The sequence below is a fragment of the Littorina saxatilis genome, linkage group LG5, assembly GCF_037325665.1.
Source record: "Littorina saxatilis isolate snail1 linkage group LG5, US_GU_Lsax_2.0, whole genome shotgun sequence".
Classification (NCBI taxonomy): Eukaryota; Metazoa; Mollusca; class Gastropoda; order Littorinimorpha; family Littorinidae; genus Littorina; species Littorina saxatilis.
The window spans coordinates 40282930-40295098 of NC_090249.1; the positions used below are offsets into that span (position 1 = coordinate 40282930).

General features: G+C 40.4%; 1 protein-coding gene across 2 annotated transcripts in view; it reads right to left on the minus strand.

Moving 5' to 3' along the window:
- Positions 1-823: 823 nt before the first annotated feature.
- Positions 824-12169, minus strand: part of LOC138967121 (ran-binding protein 3-like) — a 28730-nt gene continuing 17384 nt past the window's right edge. For both annotated transcript variants that reach the window (XM_070339603.1, XM_070339602.1), the window contains 6 exons: positions 11000-11130; positions 10498-10624; positions 9572-9711; positions 6230-6399; positions 5859-5935; positions 824-4796 (listed from right to left, as the gene is read on the minus strand). In XM_070339603.1, the coding sequence (XP_070195704.1) occupies positions 4744-4796; positions 5859-5935; positions 6230-6399; positions 9572-9711; positions 10498-10624; positions 11000-11130 (698 nt within the window). In that variant the 3' untranslated portion in view covers positions 824-4743. The remainder of the gene's footprint in view (positions 4797-5858; positions 5936-6229; positions 6400-9571; positions 9712-10497; positions 10625-10999; positions 11131-12169) is intronic.

The window sequence follows — 12169 nt, forward strand, 5'->3', positions numbered from 1 at the left end:
CATATCACCATGAGGCATATTTAATATTTTTATACCTTTCAATTGGCAATTAAGTGTTCATGAGCAACAAGGAAGTGCAAGGTTCTGAGGTACAATATTTCGAACTTTCTCAAATATAAATTTATCGTTAAACAATTTCCGGTCACTGTGTGAGGGAAAATACGGATCGGATCGCCTGCGGGGGAAAAAAAAAAAAAAAAAAATTTCATTTGGCGGATTTCCGCCCTGAGGCGGAAAAGTTTCACCCATGTATATATAAAATATCAGAAGTTGTGAAAGAAACAATTGCAAGTCAGCAGATTATATATATACACACATAATATATATAAACACCTAAATTTAAAAACAAACAAATATATATGAAAATGTAATGATCCCAGAATTTAGTTGAGCAAGTGACTAAAGACTTTTTGAAAGAAAAGACATTTTGAAATACTGAAAAGTACAAGAAAAGAGTGAACAAAAAGAACTAATCAGAGGGAGGGATATGGAACAGCCAAAACTGAGACAAATACTTTTGTAATTTCTTTACAGTAAATACAAAATGTCCAGAGAATTAGCAATATATCTAACATTGACCGACTGTGTGATGATAACTTCTGCTATTGGTCTGTTTCGACAGTGATATCAAAATCTCGACCTCCTGTCTCAATTTTGATATCACTGTCTCAACAGACCATAGCAGAAGATAATTATCATCACACAGTCCATCAATATTGGGTAATATATACAGTATGTATAATATTCTGATCTATGAGAATCACTTGAATGAATCCTGTTCTGACACACACACACACATACACACACCAAAAAGAGACTGGCATTGTAATGATTTTTTTAAATTTTCTTCATTCATGAACACATCTCTCAATTTTCTTTCTAACCAAACTCGCTGTCATGAAACAAACCCAACACACTACACCCCCCCATCCCCACCCCCCACCCCCAACCTAGCAACAAACAGCCTCACTTCTAAACACACAGGATACAAAACTTCATGCACTCAATGCATCTTTCAGAACCCAAACAGTGTACATGAGGTTCAATGGACAGCCCCTTTCCCACCCCCTTTGTTCTTTGCCATTTGCATACAGGGATACTTGTCAAAGTCCTCAAAAGGCAGGAAACTTTGTTCTTAAATCACAATTTTTACCAATTACTGTGTATTCTTCTTCTTCGTTCATGGGCTAAAACTCCCACGTTCAATCATGTTTTTGCACAAGTTCTTTTTTTTTTTTAACCTGTCTGACCGTTTTAACTTTCAGCCATATGCCGCTTTTGGGGGAAGCATGCTGGGTATTTTCATGTTTCTGTAACCCAACAAACTCTGACATGGATAACAGGATCTTTTCTGTGCGCAATTGGTCTTATGCTTTAGTGTACACACGAAGGGGGATAAGGCACTAGCAGGTCTGCACACAAGTCGACCTGGGAGATCAGAAAAATCTCCACCCTTAACCCACCAGGCGGCGGCGGCAGGGATTTGAACTCACGACCTTCCGATTAAGAGGCTGATGTCTTATCCACTAGACCACTGCCCCCGACACAGTGTATTTAAAAACGTTGTAAAAATTGGTTGGTTTCATCTAAACTCAGTCCCACACATATCCCTGTATAAACAAAAGGTTTGGATTAAAAAAAATTTAAACAAAAAGTAAAGAGGCCATGCACAAAATGTAGGAAGAAACGGCCACCTTAAATGGCCAATCAACAATTATGACAAAATGACAATTTCAATGTACACAGAGAAATGATATGAAATGAACTGGAAATCAAAAAGAAATATGACAGCTCCCTACCTAATACGGAGTACACTGGAAAGGTGATGTATAGCCTATAGAGGATACCCCACAGGAGTTGAAAAGGCCAACACAACCCAACTACATGTACCAGAAAAACACAATAGAACCCTAACACACAAAAATACAGCCTTTCTCTAACTCACATCCTCACCCTATTACTGCAGCAACTCTGGACAAATTCTGTTCCAGAAGTGTTAAAGCCTATTTTTCCTCATGGACCACTCCTCTAGAAAGGTGTTGCTGTTTAACTTTACAGACTTACGGTTACCTATTCTCAGACTATGTACACCTGACTTTTGTTTGGCCGTTCGTCTCATAGGGTATGTTGCAGGGTTCAACTTGCCAGACAGATATTCTCCAGTGCTATCACGGGTTTCAACTCAGTAACAAAACCTAAGTAGTTCTAGTAGTTCCCTGGAATTGTTCTAAAACTGTACTGTTGAAGCTGACAAAAAATGATTTCACTTAGTTTACTTGCACCTTTGTGACCTTACTCGGGATAACCAAATCAGTCTGAACTAAAGCCACATTACGAAACCAACACAAATGCTCACTGCTTTCATTGCTTTTTCAATAGGGAGCAAAGTTTCTTTCTTTCTTTATTTGGTGTTTAACGTCGTTTTCAACCACGAAGGTTATATCGCGACGGGGAAAGGGGGGAGATGGGATAGAGCCACTTGTTAATTGGGAGGGGAGCAAAGGTGAAGGTTGCATTAGTGATGAGAACACTTAACAGTACTAACACACTTTTCAATACTGTATGAACAGGTGCCAACCCACAATACAGTTTCACGCAAATCGTTCATCCACAAAGCAAATTCACAATTTGATTTTCACCCTTGCAGTCACGTATTTCATCAACAAAGCCTACCACAATGTCATTGTTTTGCATACTCCAGACTCTCCACAACAACACTCACTGACACCCAAGCTTTCAGCAATAATTCTCACAAAACATAGAGAAATGTACAAATGTTCAGACAGTTGCTTTCCAAATCATGCTGTCCCTTGTTTGTAAACGCGAATGCACCTGGATTCTGTGTGCTGAATCCAGCTTGAAAAGTAGTAATATCATACACATGTACAAACAGTGCAGGCAAAATTAAAGAGGAGATATAACACGCACTGAACACAGTTTCCCCATGTTACCCATAGTACTGTCCTCCGTTCCACCCCTGTCAATGATCATGTAAACCAACACAGATCAATGTCCAGGCTATGATAGCATCTTTCAAACTGTACACATACCAAAAATCAACAGCCTGGCTGCTTCTTGTTCAGAAAGGGTGTTTCTTCCCCATTTTTTTTTTAGCAGACTGACAAAGGTGTCAGGTCAGAAATTCGTTCAGCAAAACATAAAACTCCCATTGTGCTCAGAAAGCAGTCCGACTGTAGATGTGTGGTACGAGTCTAAGTGCAAGTGTTGCTCCTATCCCAGGTAAAAGCCTAGACAGACCTATGATGCTGGACATGACCGTTCACATGAGAACGTAGGAACATCCGTTCTAGTAGCTATCCTACAACTAGAACTCTCAGCAACACTGTCAATCCTATATGTACAAGAGGTGCTGTGCAAGATGATGAATATGTTTTCAGCACCAATGGTTGCCATTTTGTTACATTAGTATTCTGACATAAACTGACTCTAGGATATCTTTCATAAAAGGGAACAAGTCGTCAAGGCGATGACATAGCATTTACTTTTTGAATCTGCCGGACTAAAAGATTGAAACTGAACATACTGGATACTATCATCCTAGGATACTATGTGACCGAGACTGGTTAGTATTAGACTGTCCGAAACCCTAGGACTGAAGCCAACTGAACCCAATTTGCATAAAACAGATTTTCTTAATTTCTGAGCACATTTTCCATTCAATCTCATTATAAATTGTGTGTATATTTTTGGGATGACAAAAAATGAAAATATCCCATGGCATCACTCTTGAATCATGTTTTACCCATTTCATTTGAAGCAGAATTGTAATTAACAAATAAGTTGATTAATTATTGAGCGTCCAAGCTAAAATGCAATTCCATAGTCTGGACCAGGGGCAAAGATTGTTTGACAAAAGTTTGATGATTTTGATTAGAAAATGAGGTAACCACAGTGCGGCCTCACCTTTATTTAAGGGGTAGATGTATAATCATCACAGACATTTATCAACAAAATTGGAAAAACGTCTGGGGATTTCTGGAAGAATTCATGAAGTTTCTTAAGCATATGTCCGGTAGTTTTGTGGGAATTGCCACACACACACACACACACACACACACACACACACACACACACGCGCGCGCACACACGCTCTGACCTCATCTTGATTCCAAGTCTACCGTAATACATTTAATCAAATACTGACTAAATGAGAAAAAAATTGGAGCTACGACATCCTTCCTGGAAAAGCAAAAGAATTAACTAATGGAAGGTGGGGGTTATTGGAAGATGGAAAGGGGGAAGGATACTCTTCAAATAATTCTATCGGAGTTCACAACTTGAAACTATCCCACAGCACAGCAGTAAGTGCAACCCGCTGGCTACTCTGAAACCAAAATGTGATGCACGGTATAATCAACGACAAGGCAAGGCATCAGTTGGTTTGAGATTACCGGAGAGTCAACCTACGTCAAGTTTGTCACACCTTCACGATGGCAGCTGGTGCCGAGCAGACAGACACTGGGAGGCTGTACACTAGAAGCATCACACAAGAAGTCTGACATTTTGCAACAGTAAGGCGACCTTCATTCCTCTGCACCAAGCACAAATGGAGGTGCTGATAGTGCAAACTCTACTGTTGGCATATTTGGCGTTCCTGTGTGAATGCAATATTGTTGACCTCAGTAAACTGTACAGCTTCATCCCAGCGTGGCCAGCAGTGGGTTCCTGTGATTGATGTGGGCAGGCTAGAGCATTATACTGTTGAACCACTTGTGTCCTCCCTCAGTCTGACTCGGACTTGACTGTCAGTGACGATGCTTGGCTCTCACACGATGCTGCAACACAAGAAACTCATCAAAAAACGCGGGTGTTAAAACCCAAAATCCCAAACCTTTCATCAGCAAAGCATAATATTCTAAAAGGACAAAAGAACGGGCTTTCTTTTGGTGTAATATTGCACGAGATGTTGAAGAAAAGAATTTGCTTCAAATACATTCATCAGTGATTATTTGGTTACAACTCTAAATTTTGTTTGAGTTGGTCATAAACAAACACACAAATACAGATAACTTTTCAACTAAATTAATATCTAGCCTGACAAATGTTTTGATTTGTTGTTGTTGTTTTTGTTGTTGTTATAAATAATAGTTGCATGTTCGAAAATGAGTTGCTCAAAGCACAAGGTTCTCTTTGTAATCAGAGTTGCGGGGAGGCATTTTGGGGTCTGGACAATAACCATGATAACAAGAAGGGCAAACGCTCGATCGAGTCACTTTCGCAGTTCTGAATATTATATGAGGCATCAGATGGACAGGAAGAAATTGCTATTCACAACACAATGAGTCACGTTCACATAAAATTTGAGCCCGGTCACTTTTATAGTTTCCGAGAAAAGCCCAACGTTAAGTTGTGTGTTGCCGAACAGAAAAGGCTAGTTATCTCCCTTGTTTTTCTGATAACGTTCGTAAAAGGCTACAGATGTAAATACTTTGATGTAAAGAATAATCCTACAAAAGTTTCAATCACATCCGATGAACTTTGTCAAAGATATAAAATGTCTAATTTTTCCTTTGACGCTGACCTGTGACCTTGAAAAAGGTCAAAGGTCAACGAAACCATCGTTAAAGTGTAGAGGTCATTGGAGGTCACGACTAAACAAAATATGAGCCCGATCGCTTTGATAGTTTCCGAGAAAAGTCCAACGTTAAGGTGGTGTCTACGGACGGCCGGCCGGACGGCCGGACGGCCGGCCGGACAGACTAACAGTGACCGATTACATAGAGTCACTTTTTCTCAAGTGACTCAAAACAGAAACACTAACAACATTCACATGGTACAGCCCTTGACAGTCAGACTACAGACAAAGCTTCTGAATGAACCATTTTTCAACCAAATACCTTCCGTTTCTGGGTCCTGCACGCTGCTGTCTGATTCCTCTTTACGTAGATTGCCAAGCACTCCAGCCTCCATTTTTCTGCAGAATAATTTGGATGGCTACAGTTTCAGCGAAAATTCAGATGACAGCCACAATGATGTCAAACTTATCAAGTTTTTGACTGGTATCAAGGTTACCTCTTTTTCACCTGCAGTAGTCTTCTGCATTGGTTTTATTTGCATCATTTAAACTATCAACACTCATTTTTCAATTGTTTCAGCTATTCAAATGAACATCAACAAAACATTTGCAAACAAAGAAGCAAGAAAAGGAAAGGCAAAATGTATTTCAGAAACAAAGTTAACAGAGACAATGAGAGAGATAGACACTAACTTGTGTTTGAAAGGGGCAGTAGGGGGTGGTGATTCAGCCTCCACGTCTGCCTTGCGCTTCTCGCCGTGTCGCAAGGGGTCGGGCACCTTCTCCCAGTCATCGTGGATCTTCAGCTGCTGGATGCGCCAGTCAATGGCTCGCAGCAAGTTCTCAAGGTCCTTGGGGTTAGTCTGTGTGGATCGAGAAAGAATCAAATACAGTGGGTCCTCTTGTTTTACGGCCTTGAAAAATCTGAAAAAATCAGGTCTTAACACTTTCGCGACGGGAGGTGACTAAATTAGTAACAGCGCTGACACGCCCATGGACGGGATGTGACTATTTGAGTAACAGACATACAAGGTACACGACTCGTGATTGCTTCCCGGTTTTTGAAGCTTGCAATAAATTGAGTTGTTTCCCTTGATACACGTGACTTTGCGTGGTTTTTTCGAACAAAAAAAATGAATCGAAGGCGAGCCTTGTCACGGGAGGAGATTCTCCGGATGTTGGATCTTGAGGATCCTGTAGATCATGATTCCGACGTGTTGTTTTCGCCTCAAGAAAGCGATAATAGCAGTGATATTGAGGAAGAAACAGTCCTGTTGTTGCTAGTATGAGTCGGCAAACTACACGTGGTAGGGTGGTACTGCATGGACCTTAGAATCGTGTAGTTTGCAAGGGGGTGTGGCAGCACTGATAACAATGGATGGCTGGAGCCTCCTAATCCTTTTGGAAATGTTCATAGGTGTACAGTTGGGACTTTGTTGTGAAAATGTGACTTATATTCAATATGGATTACCTAGACATCATTTGGTGAGTGTCACAGTTTTGTTTCATTTGAGTCAGGATGCTGTGAGTGAATGCGGGATTTGCTTGTTTTTTTCTTTGTACTGTCTCCTTATTTCTGTGTAGAATGTTAACAATATTTCAGCTAATTCATATGTTTTACACCTTGTTTGGTTATAACATTATTTATAATACTTTCTGTTAAAAAATAACTTTTAAACAAGAAGGGCAAAGCCCATACGACTCACATGCTTTACACATTTTTCCTACCAAAATACATGTGACCTTGACCCAAGGTCAAGGTCATCCAAGGTCATGCAACACAAAGCTGTTAATTCAAGACATAGGAAGTACAATGGTGCTTATTGGCTCTTTCTACCATGAGATATGGTCACTTTTAGTGGTTCACTACCTTATTTTGGTCACATTTCATAAGGGTCAAAGTGACCTTGACCTTGATCATATGTGACCGAATGTGTCTCATGATGAAAGCATAACATGTGCCCCACATAATTTTTAAGTTTGAAACAGTTATCTTCCATAGTTCAGGGTCAAGGTCACTTCAAAATATGTATACAATCCAACTTTGAAGAGCTCCTGTGACCTTGACCTTGAAGCAAGGTAAACCAAACTGGTATCAAAAGATGGGGCTTACTTTGCCCTATATATCATATATAGGTGAGGTATTGAATCTCAAAAACTTCAGAGAAAATGGGAAAAATATGAAAAATAGCTGTTTTTTAGGCAACATTTATGGCCCCTGCGACCTTGACCTTGAAGCAAGGTCAAGATGCTATGTATGTTTTTTGGGGCCTTGTCATCATACACCACCTTGCCAAATTTGGTACTGATAGACTGAATAGTGTCCAAGAAATATCCAACGTTAAAGTTTTCCGGACGGACGGACGGACGGACGACTCGGGTGAGTACATAGACTCACTTTTGCTTCGCATGTGAGTCAAAAAGCAGTGGAAAAGAAAACACACACAAAAAAACGTTAAAAAACACAAATTATCCCCCTTTCACCCCCCCTTTGCTAAAACAAATTGCGTGACAAACTTATAAATAGCACGACTGAACTGGGCATCCATTTTTTAATTAGTACACAAAATGTGGTGGTGATTGGACTTAATTCAAGCTTGCTAGACAGATTTCTTTACAGTTACTGTTTTTTGGGAAGTTTCTTGGTGGCAAGCTTGGGCAGGCAGGACGTTAACGCCGTGGCAATGCTAGTCACAATAGTGTTAAACAAGAATTGGCCTGAAATCTGAAATCTTCAAGGAACAAGAAGGGCAAAGCCCATACGACTCACATGCTTGACCTTGACCTTTACAAACAACTAAACCTAGCAATGACATACACTAAGAACTGCTTTACACATTTTTCCTACCAAAATACATGTGACCTTGACCCAAGGTCAAGGTCATCCAAGGTCATGCAACACAAAGCTGTTAATTCAAGACATAGGAAGTACAATGGTGCTTATTGGTTCTTTCTACCATGAGATATGGTCACTTTTAGTGGTTCACTACCTTATTTTGGTCACATTTCATAAGGGTCAAAGTGACCTTGACCTTGATCATATGTGACCAAATGTGTCTCATGATGAAAGCATAACATGTGCCCCACATAATTTTTAAGTTTGAAACAGTTATCTTCCATAGTTCAGGGTCAAGGTCACTTCAAAATATGTATACAATCCAACTTTGAAGAGCTCCTGTGACCTTGACCTTGAAGCAAAGTAAACCAAACTGGTATCAAAAGATGGGGCTTACTGTGCTCTATATATCATATATAGGTGAGGTATTCAATCTCAAAAACTTCAGAGAAAATGGGAAAAATGTGAAAAATAGCTGTTTTTTAGACAACATTTATGGCCCCTGCGACCTTGACCTTGAAGCAAGGTCAAGATGCTATGTATGTTTTTTGGGGCCTTGTCATCATACACCATCTTGCCAAATTTGGTACTGATAGACTGAATAGTGTCCAAGAAATATCCAACGTTAAAGTTTTCCGGACGGCCGGACGGACGGACGTCCGGACGGCCGGACGGACGGACGGACGACTCGGGTGAGTACATAGACTCACTTTTGCTTCGCATGTGAGTCAAAAATGAAATTGCACATGGTAGCTTAAACCAAACACCATCAAAAATCAATGAGTCAAATGCATCCATGTCAACATCATGCAAACATGAAGACTTGAAGGGCAAGCAGGCTAACTGGGATATGTAAAACAGTCTGAAACTGACCTATGAGAACAAAAAAACCAAAGAAATTCTGGATGAAGATGAAAGTTGCTTGTTCATTTCAATGCTTGTTATTCTCTCAGGTGCCAGGAGACTGGTTCCGAATAACTCTCACTTACTCTATTACACATGTTGTATGCATTTAGAGCGTTTACTTCTCTTTGTTTATCAGATTGATAAAAAAATTCTGGGCCTGAATCTCAAAATCTGCTCCATTAGCATACCCCCAAAATGTGATTTCAGCCAAAAGTGCGAGGGTTTTTATGTGTAAAATGCAATGGTTGTCATGTGTAAAATGCGAGGGTTGTCATGTGTAGAATAAAACTGACCATGATGAGGAAGACACGAACAGCCTGGTCAACGTCAGTGGCCGTGATGCGGATGGCCTTGGTGCTAGCTCGCTCTACGTTCATCCCAGGCCAGATCTTGGTGTTGAGGATCACACGCAGGCAGCCCTGTGTTCTCATCACTGCCAATGTCACAACACAACATATTCAAATACAAAACAAGCTTGGAGTCACTGCAGTTTAACATGTTTAGATCTAATTTGTTCTCATCACTGGCAATGTCACAACACAGCATATCAACATAAACAAGAAATTCCTTCGAGGTAGGAAAAACACCCCCGTTGGTCAAAGGGAAATAACCATTCTCACTGCACCCATTCTCACTGCCACCAACTGAGAAGGTTCTTTCCCTTTGACCATGAATATGTTTCTCTATAAGTCCTTGTAGAATCTTAATCCACCAATAACTCCCTAACCGTGTGTTTGACTGGTCCCAATTTTTGTAAGGACCGTCTCAGGAATGTATAGAACCTGTTCACAAAGTTTGGTGACGATCGGTCCGTTCATTCTTGAGATCTATATGCGAACACAAACACACAAACAAACACATCGACCGAAACCTATACACACCCCTATACCGGGGGTGTAAAAATAAGCTTGGAGTCACTGCAGCATGTTTAAATCTAATTTCCAAACACAAAAAAGGCTCCATTTGTATCCCTTTTTCCTAACAAAGTACATAGAGAAATACCAGCAGAGCCAACAGACATCCATTGCAGTGTCAGAAATTTCTATCAAACAAAATTACACTCATGCTTGACTTTCCATGCAGTATTCTGTTTTTGAAGTTGTAGATGAAGTCTTCAGACAACAAACATGTGTACATTGCGTCAGCTTCCAGCTCTCTGCATTTGTTTTTTTTGGTTTTTTTTCAAACTTTATTAATTTTAGATAAAAATGATACTGACCTAGTCTGGACTGGAAGGTGTTGGAGTTTGAGTTTTGTGGAGACATGTCATTGAGCCTGATGGTGCCACGCCCTCTCTCCGTCCATGTCTGTGTGTCACAATCAAACACAAACAGTTTCCCGTTGGCCTGCAACATACCACACTTACATTCATTGGACTACACAGCAAATCCCTTCATGATAATCATGAAGGTAACGTTACTAAATGGTAAAAACCTATGTAGCAGTTTCAACTCATCCAATCATCAAATATCACGTAGGGCATTGCTGTACAAGCATACGTATTTCATCAACCCCTACCCCTCTCTAATAACTTTGCACCTTCACTGAGCACAAAATCATCCTTTTTTTTCCAAAAGGGAATTCCCTGCTGTTCACACCTACAAGCTGTGGTGTACACAGCACACCCCATATTTTGTTTTTATGTGAAAGAGACAGGATCAGCTTTCACCAAGTGTTTCCACTTCCAGCTCTTAAATCTGTTGTCCTTTTCAAACACAAACCTGTAAAACATTGGACTCATCCTCCTCCCCTGTAATGACTTCTACTTCGTCCAGTTCCACCTTGTTGTCGTGTTTCGCTTGGTATTCTCTGGCGGACTCCTCCAGTGTCTGCCCCCCACGTGCTGCTGGCGCTGGAAATAAGTCTCAGAGTTCAATAATGTGCAATATGTTTATCTTTTTGACAGCATAAATCTTAAAGTGGCCTTAAACACCATGAAAAAACACTGACAACACACACACACCACTCCAACTCTAGTTTTCAGAAGTGCATTTCTCATTCAGCTAGGCCTTATTTGAGGGCCCTATATATGTCGCCAATGACCTGAATAGTTCATAATTTTCATGTTAACAAGAAGAGCAAACGCTCGATCGAGTCACTTTCGCAGTTCTGAATATTATATGAGGCATCAGATGGACAGGAAGAAATTGCTATTCACAACACAATGAGTCACGTTCACATAAAATTTGAGCCCGGTCACTTTTATAGTTTCCGAGAAAAGCCCAACGTTAAGTTGTGTGTTGCCGAACAGAAAAGGCTAGTTATCTCCCTTGTTTTTCTGATAACGTTCGTAAAAGGCTACAGATGTAAATACTTTGATGTAAAGAATAATCCTACAAAGTTTCAATCACATCCGATGAACTTTGTCAAAGATATAAAATGTCTAATTTTTCCTTTGACGCTGACCTGTGACCTTGAAAAAGGTCAAAGGTCAACGAAACCATCGTTAAAGTGTAGAGGTCATTGGAGGTCACGACTAAACAAAATATGAGCCCGATCGCTTTGATAGTTTCCGAGAAAAGTCCAACGTTAAGGTGGTGTCTACGGACGGCCGGCCGGCCGGACGGCCGGCCGGACAGACTAACACTGACCGATTACATAGAGTCACTTTTTCTCAAGTGACTCAAAAAGCCTTGCTCTAACTGTATCAGCCAATACAAGATAAGGTATGCTGTCTTATACTTCACAAGAGGAACCAGAGCTCAAATTTTTATTATAACTCTCAGAGCAACTTAAAATGTGATGGCAGAAGTAAACAAGTCGCGTAAGGCGAAAATACAATATTTAGTCAAGTAGCTGTCGAACTCACAGAATGAAACTGAACGCAATGCCATTTTACTCGTTGCATCGTCAGGCCACCGCTCATGGCAAAGGCAGTGAAATTGACAAGA